The 15,371-nt window shown below is 56.4% G+C and overlaps 10 protein-coding genes across 10 annotated transcripts; 2 read left to right on the plus strand and 8 right to left on the minus strand.

The window, feature by feature from the left end:
* Positions 1-65: 65 nt before the first annotated feature.
* OSTLU_37283 (predicted protein) lies at positions 66-785 on the minus strand (the record flags this gene model as incomplete). The annotated part of the gene is made up of 1 exon (XM_001417431.1): positions 66-785. The coding sequence occupies one exon, from the start codon at positions 783-785 to the stop codon at positions 66-68; it is 720 nt and encodes a 239-aa protein (XP_001417468.1).
* Positions 786-871: 86 nt separating this feature from the next.
* Positions 872-3,451, minus strand: OSTLU_31098 (predicted protein; the record flags this gene model as incomplete). Its single annotated transcript, XM_001417432.1, has 2 exons — positions 872-3,304; positions 3,407-3,451. The coding sequence occupies 2 exons, from the start codon at positions 3,449-3,451 to the stop codon at positions 872-874; spliced, it is 2,478 nt and encodes an 825-aa protein (XP_001417469.1).
* A 251-nt stretch (positions 3,452-3,702) lies between these two features.
* OSTLU_31099 (predicted protein) lies at positions 3,703-4,809 on the minus strand (the record flags this gene model as incomplete). Its single annotated transcript, XM_001417433.1, has 1 exon — positions 3,703-4,809. The coding sequence occupies one exon, from the start codon at positions 4,807-4,809 to the stop codon at positions 3,703-3,705; it is 1,107 nt and encodes a 368-aa protein (XP_001417470.1).
* A 108-nt stretch (positions 4,810-4,917) lies between these two features.
* OSTLU_49403 (predicted protein) lies at positions 4,918-6,348 on the minus strand. Its single transcript, XM_001417434.1, has 2 exons — positions 6,123-6,348; positions 4,918-5,935 (listed from the first exon to the last, which is right to left on the minus strand). The coding sequence occupies exons 1-2, from the start codon at positions 6,192-6,194 to the stop codon at positions 5,009-5,011; spliced, it is 999 nt and encodes a 332-aa protein (XP_001417471.1). The 5' UTR covers positions 6,195-6,348; the 3' UTR covers positions 4,918-5,008.
* A 321-nt stretch (positions 6,349-6,669) lies between these two features.
* On the plus strand, positions 6,670-7,212 carry OSTLU_31101 (predicted protein; the record flags this gene model as incomplete). The annotated part of the gene is made up of 1 exon (XM_001417173.1): positions 6,670-7,212. The coding sequence occupies one exon, from the start codon at positions 6,670-6,672 to the stop codon at positions 7,210-7,212; it is 543 nt and encodes a 180-aa protein (XP_001417210.1).
* A 185-nt stretch (positions 7,213-7,397) lies between these two features.
* On the minus strand, positions 7,398-8,450 carry OSTLU_3863 (predicted protein; the record flags this gene model as incomplete). Its single annotated transcript, XM_001417435.1, has 1 exon — positions 7,398-8,450. A coding segment is annotated over one exon (1,053 nt), but the record flags the coding sequence as incomplete, so codon positions are not given.
* Positions 8,451-8,767: 317 nt separating this feature from the next.
* OSTLU_31103 (predicted protein) lies at positions 8,768-9,687 on the minus strand (the record flags this gene model as incomplete). Its single annotated transcript, XM_001417436.1, has 1 exon — positions 8,768-9,687. The coding sequence occupies exon 1, from the start codon at positions 9,656-9,658 to the stop codon at positions 8,768-8,770; it is 891 nt and encodes a 296-aa protein (XP_001417473.1). The 5' UTR covers positions 9,659-9,687.
* Positions 9,688-10,672: 985 nt separating this feature from the next.
* Positions 10,673-11,002, minus strand: OSTLU_36983 (predicted protein; the record flags this gene model as incomplete). Its single annotated transcript, XM_001417437.1, has 1 exon — positions 10,673-11,002. A coding segment is annotated over one exon (330 nt), but the record flags the coding sequence as incomplete, so codon positions are not given.
* A 297-nt stretch (positions 11,003-11,299) lies between these two features.
* Positions 11,300-12,390, minus strand: RPL9 (Ribosomal protein L9, component of cytosolic 80S ribosome and 60S large subunit). The gene has a single exon (XM_001417438.1). The coding sequence runs from the start codon at positions 11,972-11,974 to the stop codon at positions 11,399-11,401; it is 576 nt and encodes a 191-aa protein (XP_001417475.1). The 5' UTR covers positions 11,975-12,390; the 3' UTR covers positions 11,300-11,398.
* Positions 12,391-12,734: 344 nt separating this feature from the next.
* OSTLU_710 (predicted protein) lies at positions 12,735-15,356 on the plus strand (the record flags this gene model as incomplete). The annotated part of the gene is made up of 1 exon (XM_001417174.1): positions 12,735-15,356. A coding segment is annotated over one exon (2,622 nt), but the record flags the coding sequence as incomplete, so codon positions are not given.
* Between the last annotated feature and the right edge of the window lie 15 nt (positions 15,357-15,371).

A 15,371-nucleotide genomic window follows, 5' to 3' on the forward strand; every position in this document is an offset into this window, starting at 1 on the left:
CGAGTGAATATTATAGACACGCACCAATAGCCGTGGTGCGATAGCGCGCGCGTTGAAAAAGTAATTCATCGAGCCCAAAACTTGAACGAGGCCCGCCCACTCGTGGCGTTGGCGAGCCGCTCCTTCAACGTCTCCGCGACTTCTTCCTCGCACTCGATCTGTATGTGCACAGAACCATCATCGGAGTACTCTTCGTCGATCTTCTCCGCCGCGAATTCGTCCAAGGCTAGAAATATTTTCCCCAAATCCCCCGGCGCGGCGTTGACGACGGCGTCGACTTTCGCTCGCACCTCGGTCGCTTCCTTTGCCGCCAACTCCAGAGCTGATTGCGCGGCACCTCCATACGCACGTATCAGGCCTCCCGTGCCCAATTGCGTGCCACCGTAATATCGCGTCACTAACACGACACAATGGTCCAGACCGCTCGCCGTCACGGCGTTCAGAATGGGCTGTCCGGCTGTCCCGCCTGGCTCACCATCGTCGCTAAATCTGTACTGCGCCTCCCCGTAGCGGAAAGCCCAACAATTATGACTAGCGCTGAGGTCACTTCGCTCCTTAACGAACCGCAACGCGTCGTCCGCGCTCGCACACGGCGCGGCGAGCGCGACGAAGCGCGACTTCTTTACTTCCGTCTCAACACGGCAGACGTCGCTCGGCGTGCGGTACGAGGACGCGCGCGGCGGCGCGGGGGCGCGACGCGACGCGAGCGAGCGACGGAAAATGCTTGAGCGCGATGGGACGAGGTTGAGGTTCTCACCGATCGCTCGCAAGGTTGATGACAGCATGTCGCGCTGTGCGGTTGGCCCGGTCTACTGTCTACGGACAACATTTCTAATGTTTGCTAATCGTACCTACTGCGTGCGTGAGCTAGTTAAATCCAATCATCTAATTCTTGATTGTCGCCCTGAGATGGCGTGCGCGCTGAGGCGTTGTTATGCGTCGCGAACAGCGTGTTGAGTTTGTCGTTGCCGTCGGGGCGCTTTTCACTCTTGGTGCGCGGAGAGTTTTGCTTGTAATCTGCATACCCGAACTGCGTCTCGTGCTTATTATCCATTTGAGACAGTTGGAGACTGGACGCGCCCATCGCATTCTTTACCGTCCTCGTGACGGTAGAGCGATTCACGGGCGTCGGAAAACCGAGCGGTTTAGGCATATCGGTGTTTTCATCCCTGGGTTCCATATTTTGCATCACCTGATCGAACAGCGCCTCCGTTTGCTCGCCCGCGCTCGGTCGCCCGGTCAGCGTTTTCAGTCGTTTACTTCCAGGCGTCACGCCCGATGCGGTGCGTGAGAGCGGTGTTTTCCCACGAGAACCAGTCGACTTGGGCATTCTACTGTCGCCGCTTGGGCTGCTCTTCGCGATCGTACTCGGCGTGGAAGGTTTCGTCGTATGCAGCGGAGATGCAGAGGGTTGTAATAACCCGGAAAGATCTTTTCCAACGACTTGAGGCGCGAAAGCTTTCTTTGCAGCCGCTTGAATCTCCGCGTGAGTTTCACCGGCTGCAGGTTCCGCATTCGATTCGCCAGACTTTGGCTTAAATTCGGACTCGTCCACAAGCTTTCCAGATTTGATGCACGTTTCCAACCATTCGCGAGTGGCAACTTTAAGACCCCAGTTCATCGCAGCTTCATACTTCTTACCGGAAGCTACCGGTGACAATAGATGGGTGTTTTTCGCTCGACTCAGTTGGTCTGAATACTTCGCGTCAACGAGCACACACATCATGCGAATCTCACGCTTTGTATCCTCGGTATAGTTTGACGTGCTCATACGAATACTACCCCCACTCAAACCTGGGATCGGTACGTCGCACGGAAGTGGTTTGAAAGCCACCGAATTTTCGGGAGAAAGAATGCAGCTTTGCTTCAGGCATTCGTCCAACCAAAAGCACGTCACAAGTTCCATCTTGCCCAGCGCCATCTTCCTGAGCGTCCTTCGCTCATCCGCGCTCGGCATTGATGGGCACACCATGTAGTCAGCGTTCATGAACTCTCTACCAGTACGCGAGTCAATTACTGACCCCCCACCTTGACCGATGTAATCACGTGCCGCCGAAGCCTCATCTTCTTGCAAAAGAGGAGACAACGCGATTCGCTTACCGACGAACGGAATACTATCTGACGTCGGCTGGCCAGACTCGTCCTGTCTATCGAAACGAATCGGTTCCGTCGCAGGCAGCTCTGTTCCTGTCATTTTAGACGTCTCAGGCACTTGAACTCGAGATAAATTCTCGCGCGCGAGCGGATTTTGATCTCTCGTCACGATCTCGGGTTGTCGAATATCTTGCTTCGCGCCCGGATTCAATCGACTCGTTCGGTTACCTCGGTTACCTTCTTCGATCTCATCACGACGTTCGCTCGATAGCGACCTGGTAGATTGTATCCCTGAATCGGTTCGTCGATTTGATATGGTTTTGTTGACATTCTCCTCCCAGATTTTGTCTTCAATCAAGTAATCTTCCATCGGTAAGCACTTGCTCTCGCGTGCGCACGCCACAAGCCACGCTGCCGTCACGCAGCGATCTCGCTCCATGCGGACCCGATAATAATCAACCGCACTCGCATGCTCACTAATGACTATGTGAGTCGCCTTGTTCATGTCTTTTGTGGTGATCCCCGCCCCTTGACGAACTAGTTTCATCTTTTCAAACGTATCCTCGTGCATGAGATTCTTCTTCTCTTGATTTCTCGTCTCTCGTTCGTGTGCGTCAAAACCGACCATGTAAAGACGACAACCGAATAGATGATTTGAGTCCCAAGGCGTGTCGTCTTCTAACAATTGAGGAGGCACCCACTTAACCACTTCCGGTGCAACAACTCTCTGCTGCACCACCGGGTAACACGCTTCGCCGACGTTTGCCTTCGCTCTCACGCAGTCGTCCAACCATTTTTGACTCACGATTCTTATGCCCCACTTCAGTGCACTTTTATACTTGCCACCCTCCGGTTTCAACGCGATCAAATGTGTGCACTTTCCCTGGACTAAATCTGGCGAAAACGTTCCGCCGTTCTGCTCCACCTCCAACTTCAATCGCTCTCGATGCGTCAGGTCCATAAATCCCGTGATCGACACGACACATCCCAAGAACGGTGGTACCATGAAACGATCTAGCGCTACCAACCTTTTTCCTTGCGCGCTCGCTCGCAACCAACCCACCGTGACGACCGGTTTCCTCAGCTGTCTCGCCACGTCGTACTTGAGCGTCGTCGTCGCCGCCGCCAGACACACGTCGAAGTGCGACCCGGGACGATATCCACGATCGATCGTCACGTCCAGCGCCTGCGCCAGCTGCTCGATCTCATCCTACGTCATCACACTCGTCGTTCGTGCGCACCGTCAGTCTCTCGAGGTCGTCGTCGTCGCGATGATCGTCGGCTGTCTTCTCGGATTCAAATCTCGACGCACCGTTTGCTCATCCGTGAAACCGGTGATGATGACCACGGTGGACATCACGCGCGGCTCGAGACGCGTCTTACGTGTCGATCTCGGTTTGAGGCCGCACGTGCGCGCGAAGACGCGCGAGGCGCGATGTGGTGCGTTGCGATGTGGCAACTTCACCGGTTGAGGGACGTTTTTCAGACTGCGGTGCCAGATTTCGATTTCCATCGATTGTTTCGAAGCATGCGAGCGGGATGATGGGAATCAGCGGACAAGAAATGTTCTAGTTTTCTGAACTTTTACATGATGCGCGGCGCGCGGGGCTATTGCTTGGCAATTTGCGCGAACGATTGCCGTAAGCCGTCGACGGTTTTGCGAAACGAAGCGAGCTCGGCAGATTGCTTCTTTACCGTCGCTTCGAGGTCCTTGACGCGCGACTCCAGCTTGGTGATGTGAGATTTAGACCCCACATGGCTTTTGTCGAGTTCTGCATGCTTGGTTTCGAGGGTGAGAAGGGCGGTGTCGATCGCGCGAAGGCCTTCGCGCCTGTGCTCGTCGTCATCGACGACGGCTTGCGCCCACCTCTCGAGCGCGCTCACACGCGTCGATACCTTGGTCTCGGCGGTATAAAGCATGCGCAAATGATTTTCAGCATTCTCAAACAGATGTTCAGACATTTTCCCTAGTCTGACGGGATGCTGGCATCCCAACTCAGCGTAAGGGCATTCCACTTCTCGCATGGCGCAGTCGCCTGCTGCGTGGGCTTCCATCTCTCCTCGGGCGATTTGCCGCCCACACTCCAGTCTGCAGTCGATGAGCTTGTAAGAGCATCGGTTGTCGTGTTTTTCTTGAGAATGCTTGCTGAAACTCGCGGGGCATCCTTCGTTCGAACACGAAACCGGAAGAAATTTACAGCTTATCTTGTGCTCAAACAACGCATCCTCATCCACACAAGATTTTCGACAATGCGCCTGAAAGTCCGTGTCGTAATAATCTCTTACCAACCTAATGGCTAACTTGTGACGCTCCGCCTCGGGCCACGCGTCATCATTATCAAGAAGCAGTGTTGTCGTCGCCGCTACGCCATCCTCTGTAGAGGAAAACACACCACTCATAAGCCCTTTCTTCCCCGCCGTCCACGCGTTGATGGCGTTCGACAGGTCGACAAGCGTTCTGTTGCTCCCTTTCGCGCCTCTCACGAGCGCTTCTTCGAGTTCTTTCGCGCATTCCGTCGCACTTTTGAGTTTGGACGAAGTGGACGACAAAACGCTCGATTGAAACACAACGGCTCGAACGACGGCGTTGAACAGCGCGCTGGCGACATTGTTCGACGTAGAACAACACACGTGGTCGCACGTTAACCGTGACTCGGGCGCGGTTGACTCGAGCGCGCGAGAGGGAAGTTCGGACTCGGACGTGTCGTCGCTCATGGTGAGCGTCGCGTCGACGAATGTGGTTGGTGGTTGGCTTTTGCCGTTCAGAAGTGCGGTCGATATTAAAATTAAAAAACATACCGTGCATTATTATCTACGTATTGTCTACGTGCGTGCGTGTCGTGTGTCGTGTGTCGCGTATCCGGAAATTCGGGTAATATACAGTGGCGTCGGCGCAGACCTGACAGCGCGTTGACTAAACTCGGAGGATCTGGAGGCTGTTTCGGAAAGCTATCGAGATCCAATCCGGTTGCGACGCGCTCCACTGTAACTGATTGATTTCTGCTCCAGCAGAGTAAGCGAGAATAGGGTCGAGACCGCCTTCGGGTGGTTGATTCATGGACGACAAATCCCAAATCAACGCCTGACTGTCGTCGCCCGCCGTGCACATGTGGCTTGAGCTGTGTGGCGCCCACGCCAATGTATTCACGCTCGCTCTGTGACTCTGAAGTTCTGCGACCGGCAACGTCGGGAAGCGAATATCGAGAATGATCACCGGACTATCCATGCAAATGGTGGCCATGTATCTCGGATCCTGCTTGTTCCACCCCAAACGCAGCAGCGGCGTGTCTGGAGTTTGACTCTCGTAAATGATCGTACTGTGATCCTTGTCTCTCAAGTCGAAAACTCGCACACTTCCATCCGCACTTACGCTAGCGAAAACCTCTGGACCACCCCACGCGATGTCGTACACCTCCTTATCATGCGCGATGAGCTGCGTGTCCACGCACTCGCGCTCGATGTCCCAAATCGTACACGTCGTGTCGATCGACGACGTCCCCACTCGCTGAAGCTTGGTCTCGTTCCAATCAAAGCTCGTCAGCGGTGCGCAAAATTCGCTGCTCTTGTTATTATTCAGTAAAGATTTCATCTGCACCGTGTTATCATCCTGCACTTGCCAGATTCGCAAGTAGTCCCCCGTCGTCGCTAACAAATCCTCCTTCGTGCACTCCTTGTCCGGAATGAACAAAATTTTCGTGCAAGGATACGGATGCGTGAACGAACACTGCGCCTCCTTCGGAAACTCCCCGGTTTCCTCGTCCAAGGTGATGATCTCAACCTTGTTGCTATACTCCTCCACGAACGAACCCAAGGCGAGGCGGAAGCGTTTATCTTGTCGAACCTGTCGCGTTCAATTCGACGTCGTCAGTCCACGCCATTCGCGTCTTCACTCGCGCGTCTCCATTTTTAATCTCCGATCGACCGTTCGCGCGCGTCCCCGAGTCTCCTCCGTCGCGTCTCCTCCGTCGCCCCTCGCGATTCAATTCTCCCGCGCTCGCCCCCAATCCATCGCCTCGCTCGCCACGCACGCTCCAATTGCACGCGTAGATCATCCACGGCGCCTCATAGGTGTATATTTCCGCCCTCTTCTCCGCGTTCATCGTTCGCGCGCGCCTTCCTCGTCTTTCGTCGCGCGCCTTCACCGCCCGTCGGGTCCCGCGTTCGCGCTCGACGCCTTCGCGTTCGCGTCCGACGCCTTCGCGTCGCTCGAAGCGCGCGCCTCGCTCGCGTCGACCGCGTCGAGCGCGTCGACCGCGTCGAGCGCGTTCGCGTCGTCGTGTGCCGCGCGTCGTTCGCGCCGTCGTCGAATCCATCCATCGAATCCATCGATCGATGCGTCCGTCGATCGCGCGCGGCGCCGTTCGCGGCGGCGCACCCGCGCGCGCGATGGACGCCGGCGCGACGTCGCGCGCGCGCACGATGCTCGACGCGTGCGAACGCCTCGGAACGTTCGCCGGCGTCGCGGGCGACGCGCGCGCGGACGGGACGGCGCGCGACGGACGGGACGTCGTCGCGGACGTCGTCATCCTCGGCGCGGACCGCGCCGAGGGGACGAGCCCGCGGGAGACGGCGACGATGTTCGCGAGCGTGCGCGCGCGGGCGAGAGCGTGCGGCGTGGACACGGTGCGAGTGCTGTGCGTCGGGCCGAACGTGCGCGTGGGCGAGGCGTACGAGCTGGGGAGGGAGTACGACGCGGGCGAGAGGACGCGGGACGAGGCGGCGCTGCGGGTGGAGTTTCGAGCGGGATTGTATCACGAGGAAACGGTCGAGAGAACGGCGGACGTGGCGTTCGCGTTTAACGCGGGAGTGTGGGGGTACGATCCGAGCGATTGGCATCCGACGATCGAACGAGTGGTGGTGCGAGAGCGAACGCCGCTCGTGCTGACGTCGTATAGCTTGCGAGAGGCGGAGAGCGACGAGGACGCGATGCGGGCGAGCCTGAGTGGGTTCGAGAACGTGATGTGGGAGTGGGAGGCGGAGAAAAACGCGTCGTGCTCGAGCGAGGTGCGAGAGTTGGGATTTGATCGAACCGAGTACATGAAGAAGGACGCGAGCGGCGAGTCGTCGCAGGACGTATTGCGAGAAAATTTCGCGTGGCAATGCGTCGCCGTGAATTGAAAATTTGTCGAGTTGTCGAGTTGTTGAGTAGGTTTTGTAACACGAATGATTTTGATTCTTTCTTTCGAAAGCGCTCACGCGGATGAACAGAAATTTTTTGTGCCCGTGATGGCGTTCATTCGCTTCGCGTGTCGTCGCACGAGATCGAAAGTTGTCTCGTCACTGTGAATGCCATACGAAGACGTAAGCCCGACGCCTCGGTCATACCAGTGCCAAAATATTGTACCAGAGAGCTTACCGTCTCGCGCAGCGCTCTCCGCAAGGTCGAATGCAGCGGCAAAGTACTTGTCGCGTTCTGCAAATCCTGTCGCGCCTTCATTTCGATCGACCTTTTTGCCAAACTCTTCCAGTACGAACGGTTTCCCGATGCGTTCCGCGATGTTGATGCGCGATTTGATGAACTTTTGCTGTAACTCGACAGATTGCGTCGGAAACCAGTTGTCAGGCCAGACGTGAATACTGACGTAATCGATGGAATCCATCCGCGAGTGTCGAGCCCATGATTGACCTTCACGCGAAGCCCAGTCGCTGCCTTCGCCTGGATTTGTCGCCTGCCTCTCCGCGGGGTCGTCGGAATGGAAAAACCCCTCGTATCCGAGACCAACGAGCTGATTCGGTGCGAATGATTTCAAATAAGTCGCCATTTCATCGATCCATTTCCCGATAGTGCTCGCGGGGCAATTCTGGCACCTCGCTTCGTTGACAAGATTGTAAGACATGATCGTAGCGTCGTCGCCGTATCGAACACCATTAATTGTATTCCGCCGTGTGGTGATGGTTTTTATCATGTCTTTGAAGATGCGCTTCGAATTCGAATCAGTAAAGAAATCTTGGTGTTTATCCGCCGTTTGACTCCAGGCGACGTACTGGTCGACGCCGCCCACGGGATACCAGTTATCTGCCAACACGAGGCAGACTTTGACGTCTCGCTTTCTGGCTTCATCAAGGAAAAAATCAAGCCCACGCAGAGCATCTTCGTCCCAGACGCCTGGACGACTCTGAACCTCATTTCCTTTCGAAATTGTGTGCGCCCAAACGCGAACGACTTTCAAACCTTCCGCGACGCCCTCGTTGAGCAAACGCTGTATGTGTTCTCTGCCTGGAAGTGGCAAGTGGCGCGCCGGCGGTCCAGCTCCAGTCGCCGCCTCCATCATCTCCCACTGGTTCCATCCGGCAAAGATGAATTCTTTGCCACCGAGCTCAAACTTGTTTCCATTCACGCGAACGAAAGCATCCTTGGGTAAACACGTCGTCGCTTGTGTAGGAGAACCGACTTCCAGAGCGCCGTGTCGTCCGGCCTCAGTGGTTCGAAACCAATTCGCGTCGTGATCGGCGAGTACGCACGAAGGTAAGAGGGCGAGAATTATTTGCAGCGTGAAGAAGCGCATGTGGAGGCGAGAAGTGACACATGGCGGCGACACATGGCGGCGTTGTTGTTCCGATGTTTCAATAGTGTGAATACCGCGCCTCGCTGGCTATATCGAACACAATTTCGAATTCCGTCGAAGAGCGGGATATAACAATGGATCAATGTTGTACTAGTATGCTGATGATATTACATGATGTTCATTGGCGTCAGGTCTAGTTGTGCATTGTGTCCCGTTCTCGCCTTCGTGGCGAGCGCGATAGCTTTGAGCTCTGCCAAGAGTTCAGGGAAGTGACGAAGAGGCCACTGCGTGGGGCCGTCCACAGGGGATGAGTTCGGATCATTGTGAACCTCCATAAAAAGTCCATCGACACCAGCCGCGACGCACGATCGAGCGATGGTTGGGATGAGCTCGCGCGAGCCGCCCGAAGCCACCGCGCCATCCGCGCCCGCCAAGCCCGCTGGTTGTTGGAGCGAGTGCGTAACGTCGGCGACGATCGGGCAACCTGCGTCGCGCATCAATGGAATATTTCTCATGTCTACGACCAAATCGGAGTACCCAAAAGTGCTCCCACGCTCGCATAGTAACACGTTCTCGTTTCCGGTTGAGAACACCTTCTTCGCCGAATTTCTCATCACGCTCGGCGCACAGAATTGCCCCTTCTTAATGTTAATCACTCGACCGGTCCTCCCGGCTGCGAGCAACAAATCCGTTTGTCGACACAAAAACGCCGGAATCTGCATCACATCCGCCACCGCGCTCACCGGTTCCGCCTGCTCCTCGGTGTGAATGTCCGTCACGATCGGTACGTCGAACGTCGTCTTCACCGCCTGCAGAATCCGTAAACCGTCGTCGATTCCAGGGCCACGGAACGACGTGATGCTCGTTCTGTTTGCCTTGTCGAAGCTCGACTTGAAGATGAACGGCACGTCGAGCTCGTCGGTGACGCGCTTCAGCTCTCGACACATGGCGAAGATGTGCTCTTCGGATTGAATGACGTTCGGTCCTGCCATTAAAAAGAACGGTTGGGAGGACTTTAAGTCACCAAACAAAGCGTTACCGGCGGCGAGGTGCGCCATGTCGATCGTGGTGGTTTGACGCGTCGTGATGTCCGGGCGGTGTGCGCGCGCGCTGATGTTACAAAGCTATGTGTCGCTAGGTGGCGTCGACTCGGTGACTAGACTGTGCCGTTCTCGCTTGACCTTCCTCACCAAAGGCTCTAGAAGTTTGAAATGACTCAATAAAATGTCTTGCTGAAGCTGTCCCATCTCCGCGATGATGTTCGCAGCGACATCTTGGTCGAGACGCCGAATGACTTCCTTTTGCGCCGTGACGCCGAGTTCGGCGAGAACTACGGCGGCGTCGTGAGGTGGTTGAGACGTCAATTGACGGGTTCGCATTCGTAATGTCTCATGAGAATTGTTACCGCGACCGGTCGCCCGCGGACCTCGTAGGCGTCGCGATTCCATTCGTCTGAAGCTGCCATCCCTCCGAAACGAGAAGGAGCCCAAGAATTCATGCTCTTCTTCCGAACTTGGTTTCATTATTTTTTCCCCACGCAGCAGTCTACTGATCTGCGCAATCTCTGCTATCGTTTGCTCGTCTAGACGATGACTATCTTCTTTGCTATCGTTACGGTGAAGTTTCTTCGCCCAGTGCCATGTGCCCTTTGCCTCCTCTTGCGCGAGGCGAGTGTGCACCAAGAGCTCGATTGTTTGCTTCTGGAGGTTTTCAACGTCATCTATCCCATCGTGCAGCTCGCAAATGAGCTTCAAGCATCGTGGAATAGTCTTGCAGAGCTTCTTGTTCATAAAAACGGCAACCTCGAAGAGTTCTGGGTACTCGTGGTAAACTTTTGCAACGTCCTCAATCTTCAACTTTGGCGGACACTGACGAGAAATGTAAAGAATGGCACTCCTGACACGCGCGCGCACAGGACGAAGGAACTCTCTGCGATCTGCACGTTGTTGAGCAATGTATTTCTCCGTCGCCGTCACCTCTAACCCTAAATTCGCATCCATCGCCGAAAAATTCACCACCGGTAGGCGTTTCAATTTTCCAAACTGGCGCTCCTTCGTTCGCTGCCACTCCCAAAGCACCGGCGCTAACTCCCCGCGGTTCAACTCACCATCGCCATCGAGATCCAAAAGAGCGACTATGAAAAACACCTCTTTCGGAATTCTGTGTCCTCGCCCGTGTCCACTCGCGTACTTGTCCACTCGCGCGCCGAGTATCCCGAGTGTGGAAATGAACTCTTCAAAGCTCACTTGGGCATCGCCATCCGTGTCGAAAAAGTCCAGCAGCTTTCGCGTCCAAAGGCTCCGACGGTCGATACCGACGACCGCGCACAGCTCCTCGCGGTCGATCGTCCCCGATCTATCGATGTCGAACTTTACAAACTGCTTTCGAATTTTTTTCAGCATTCTGGACTTCACCACCGCGTGCTCGAAACGGCTCAAAACCGGACGTTTGGGCATGTGTTTGCGGACGAATGCGATGAAACCAGCGATGCGACCGCGTGGGGCATCGACGGCGCGTTGACCGTCCTCGGGCGGGGAATCATCGGGCGGGACGACTGCCGCGTCGGGCGGGACGACCGCCTCGGCGTCAGCCATGGGAGGCGAGAAGTGACGGTGTTCGCCGTTCCGCGAGCTACGAGCGAGAAGCGAGCGAGCGAGCGAGCGAGCGAGCGAGCGAGTGGAGGCGCGTGATGCAGAATGTTTTTGAGTGAGCCAATCCGCTCAATTACACCCTCTAAGTTATCGCCAAGTGGAGAAGTCCCTCTAACAACCCCCACAACGCACCACCACAAATCCTCTTTAACCTTCGGTTTCGATGGTGCCCTTCTCGCTAACGTAGATGCCATCAAGGAACTTTCTAATATCCTTTTTCTTCACCAAGCACGCCATGTGGATGAGGGCCGCCGACTTGGACACGTTGTCGATGTCGTTGCCTTCGAGGACGATGCAATCCTTCACAGACTCATCGCGGTACGACTTGACACCTTCGAGCATGTTGCACACGCGAGTACGCTTTTCGCCAAGGAAGTTGCGGATTTCAACAACCGTCCCGTTCTTCTCAATGTTGATGTTCACGGGGAAGTGAGCGTACACAGCGCGCATCTTGTAGCGGAAACCCTTGGTGACACCGTCAAACAAGTTCGAGATGTGGCTAACGGTCGTGCGCAAGCTACCGGACAACTTGTTGCTCGCGAACCACATCGTCGCAACGACTTCATTCTCTTCGTTGAGCGTGAGGTCGAGCTTCGGGATGTGGTGGAAGTCGCGGTGAAGCGAACCGCGCGGGCCAGTCACGCTGATCTTGCGCGCCTTGCACGCGGTCACCGTGACGCCTTCCGGCACGGCGATCTTGATCTCTCTCTTGATAAGTCTCATCTCGAGTCTATTTCACGCGAAAACGTCATCGACACGTCAGTCTCTCGCACGCTCAATCGCCGCTCGTTCTTCGTCGCGCGCGCTCGCGCGTCCCGCCTCCCTTTGGGGTTTCTCCTTCATCCCATCGCCCCGCGTTTTCGCTTCCTCCCGCGCGCCCACGCCCACACCGCGTTCATAATCCACAACCACAATCAGCATTCAACCTTTCCTCGCCATCGCGCCCGCCCGCGATCGATCGCGCGCGTCCCGCGAGCTCCCATCGCGCGCGCGCGATCGGCCAACTAGGGCTTGCGCGCGCGGTCGACCCGCGTGCCGTTCGCGCGCGTCGTCCCGCCCGCCGCCCTCGCGCGTCGCCGGCGCATCGTGCGTTATATCTTCCATCGCGTTCGCGCGCGCGCGCGCGTCGTCGCGTCGATCGTACCTCAGAAGCGCGTCTTGAAGAGACGGATGCCGTCGCGCCCGGCGCGGCGTCGCGCGCGCGAGACCATCGCCTCGTCGATTGACTCGTCGATTGACTCGAGACGTGGGACTCTACGTATTCAACGTCCGAAATGCGGATCATCACGGAGTGAAAATGAAAATCACACCGCGCGCGGCGCTTTTTCGAAGCGCAGCCGCCGGCGCGCGCGACGCCGCGGTCACCTCGCGACGCGCGATGGATCGCCGGACGTCGCGCGCGAGCGCCGGACCGACGGGTCGCGACGTCGACGATGCCTCGCTCGAGCGCGCGGGAGAGGAGGACGGTGATGCGGCGCCGTCGAGCCGGTTGTGCGTGAAGAATGTGCCGAAACATTTGAAGGATGACAGACTGCGCGAACACTTCGCGGCGATGGGGGAGGTGACGGACGTGAAGATCGTGCGCACGGCGGACGGGACGTCGAGACAGATGGCGTTCGTTGGGTACAAGACGGAGGCGATGGCGACGAAGGCATTGAAGTACTTTGATAAGACGTTCATCGATACGTCGCGGGTGGAGGTGCAGTACGCGCGGAGCGTGCACAGCGCGCAGATACCGCGACCGTGGTCGAAGTATAGCGCGGGAAGCTCGGCGAATAAGGAAAAAGAGACGATAAAGAGTGGGCACGGGGGAAAGGGCGAGGCGGAGGCGGATGGTGAGGGTGAAAGATGGATCGGCGCGCGAGAGGCGAAAAAGTTGGCCAAGCAAAAAGCTCGCGAGCTGCACGATCCGAGGTACAAGGCGGAGCAGCTCATGAAGGTTGATCCAAAATTTCGCGAGTTCATGGAGCTCATGGTTCCCGCGAAACAAAAGTTTTGGAGCGATGGGTTCTTCGAGGATCAAGACAAGTTGGAGGGTTATAGGAAGGATTCCGAAAAAGCGCTTCGCGAAGACGGAGACGCCGGGAGCAGCGACGACGAGTATCAAGACTTGGACGAGTCAGAAGACGAAGAACAGGAGGAAGAATCGGACAAATCAGGGTCGGAGTCAGACTCGGAGTCTGAGTCTGAAAGCGACAAGGTGGCGAATGACGATAAAGTGTCGGACATGGATTACTTCAAATCGAAACAATCGACGTGGAAAGACGACGAGGACGATAGCGAGGACTCCGATTCTGATGACTCCGAATCTTCTTCCGACGACGAGCAAAGCCAAAGCCCTGATGCGTCTGATGATGAAGAGAAGAGTTCTGATTCAGACGCCTCCGATGATCCAGACACACTAGAGAAGGAAGAGACAGACGCCGCGGAACCAGAATCGAAAGACGTCAACGCGGCCGACATGGAGGCGTTGTCCGAAACCGGTCGAATTTTCGTGCGCAATTTGCCTTATACTGCGACGGAAGAAGAAGTGGCGGAGTTGTTCGAACAGTTTGGCAAGCTCACCGCGGTTCACATTCTCGTCGATCGCAGTACAAAGCGTAGCAAAGGTTTGGCGTACGTGACTTTTGTCATACCCGAGGATGGCGTCAAGGCGATGGAAGCGGTGGACGGCTCAATCTTTCAAGGTCGTTTGATCCACTTACTTCCCGCCAAACGCGCGCCACAGCTTGATTCTACGATGGGTGGCGTTGGACGCACAGGTGAAGGCGAAGACGACAAGAAGGATTCCTTCAAGACGGAACGCGACGCCGAGCGCAAAGCCGACGCGGGCAACACAAAGGCGTGGAACTCTTTATTCATGCGTCAAGATACCGTGGCCGCGGCGATCGCGGCACACTACGGCGTCACGAAAGCCGAACTCCTCGACTCTGGTGCGGATGATCTCGCAGTGCGCATGGCGCTCGGCGAAGCGCACGTCATCGCGACGACGAAGCAACAACTCGGCGAAGCTGGCATTGACGCGGAATCGCTCGAGCAGTCTGCGGCTTCGAGTGGGGCGAAAAGTGCGAGCCGAGTCAAGCGCAGTAATTGCGTGTTATTGTTGAAAAACTTACCCTACGAAGCCGAGGAGGATGAGCTTAGAGAACTCTGCGAAAAGTTTGGCGGCGTGGCGAGATTCATCTTACCCGATACGCACACCATCGCCGTCGTGGAGTTCCTTGAAGCCTCCGAAGCGCGCCGCGCGTTCACGGGTTTGGCGTACAAACGCTATCGACATGTACCACTTTATTTAGAATGGGCGCCCGAGAATATTTTTGCCTCGACTTCAAAGGTCGACATCAAGGGCGCCAAGGCGCTAGCCGTCGCCGACGCGTCGAGCGATTTAGCCAAGGAGGCGCGAGACAAGACAAAGGCGAAAGTGGACGCGGCGAATGATCTCGCCGGTAAAACCGTCAGCGACGACGCGGTGTCGATATTCGTCAAAGGTCTGGATTTCGGTACCACCGACAAAAAATTGCGTTCGCATTTCGCCGCGGCGGCGCAACGCGTCTCTGGCCAAATCATCGCCGCTCGCGTCGTCACCCATCGCGGGCCCGGAGGCAAGATGCTCAGTCGAGGCTTTGGCTTTGTAGAGTTTGACACTCCCATGGTCGCAAAGTCGGTTTTGACCGCTCTTCAAGGATCGTCGCTCGACGGTAAGACGCTCAAGCTGGAGTTGAGCTCGCAAGGAGGCGGCGAACGCGATGACGACAAGGCTGGGAAAGTTCCGAAGGGCTTTAGCGCGACGAAAATTGTCGTCAGAAACGTCGCATTTGAAGCGACGAAGCGCGACATTCAGAAGCTGTTCAACCCGTTCGGACAACTCAAGCAAGTCCGATTGCCGAAAAAGTTCGACGGCGCGCACCGAGGTTTCGCATTCGTCGAGTTCAACACGCGACGAGAGACGCAAGCCGCCATGGATGCGCTCCGAGGCACGCACTTGTACGGCAGACACATCATCATAGAACGCGCCGCGGAAGAGGAAGACGGAGAGGAAGACATAGAGGCGATTCGAAAGAAAACGACGTCGAGATTCGAAGCGAACGAGAACGCGTCCAAGCGCACGCGCTTGAACTCC

Source organism: Ostreococcus lucimarinus, chromosome 4, assembly GCF_000092065.1.
Source record: "Ostreococcus lucimarinus CCE9901 chromosome 4, complete sequence".
NCBI classification, from domain to species: Eukaryota; Viridiplantae; Chlorophyta; class Mamiellophyceae; order Mamiellales; family Bathycoccaceae; genus Ostreococcus; species Ostreococcus sp. 'lucimarinus'.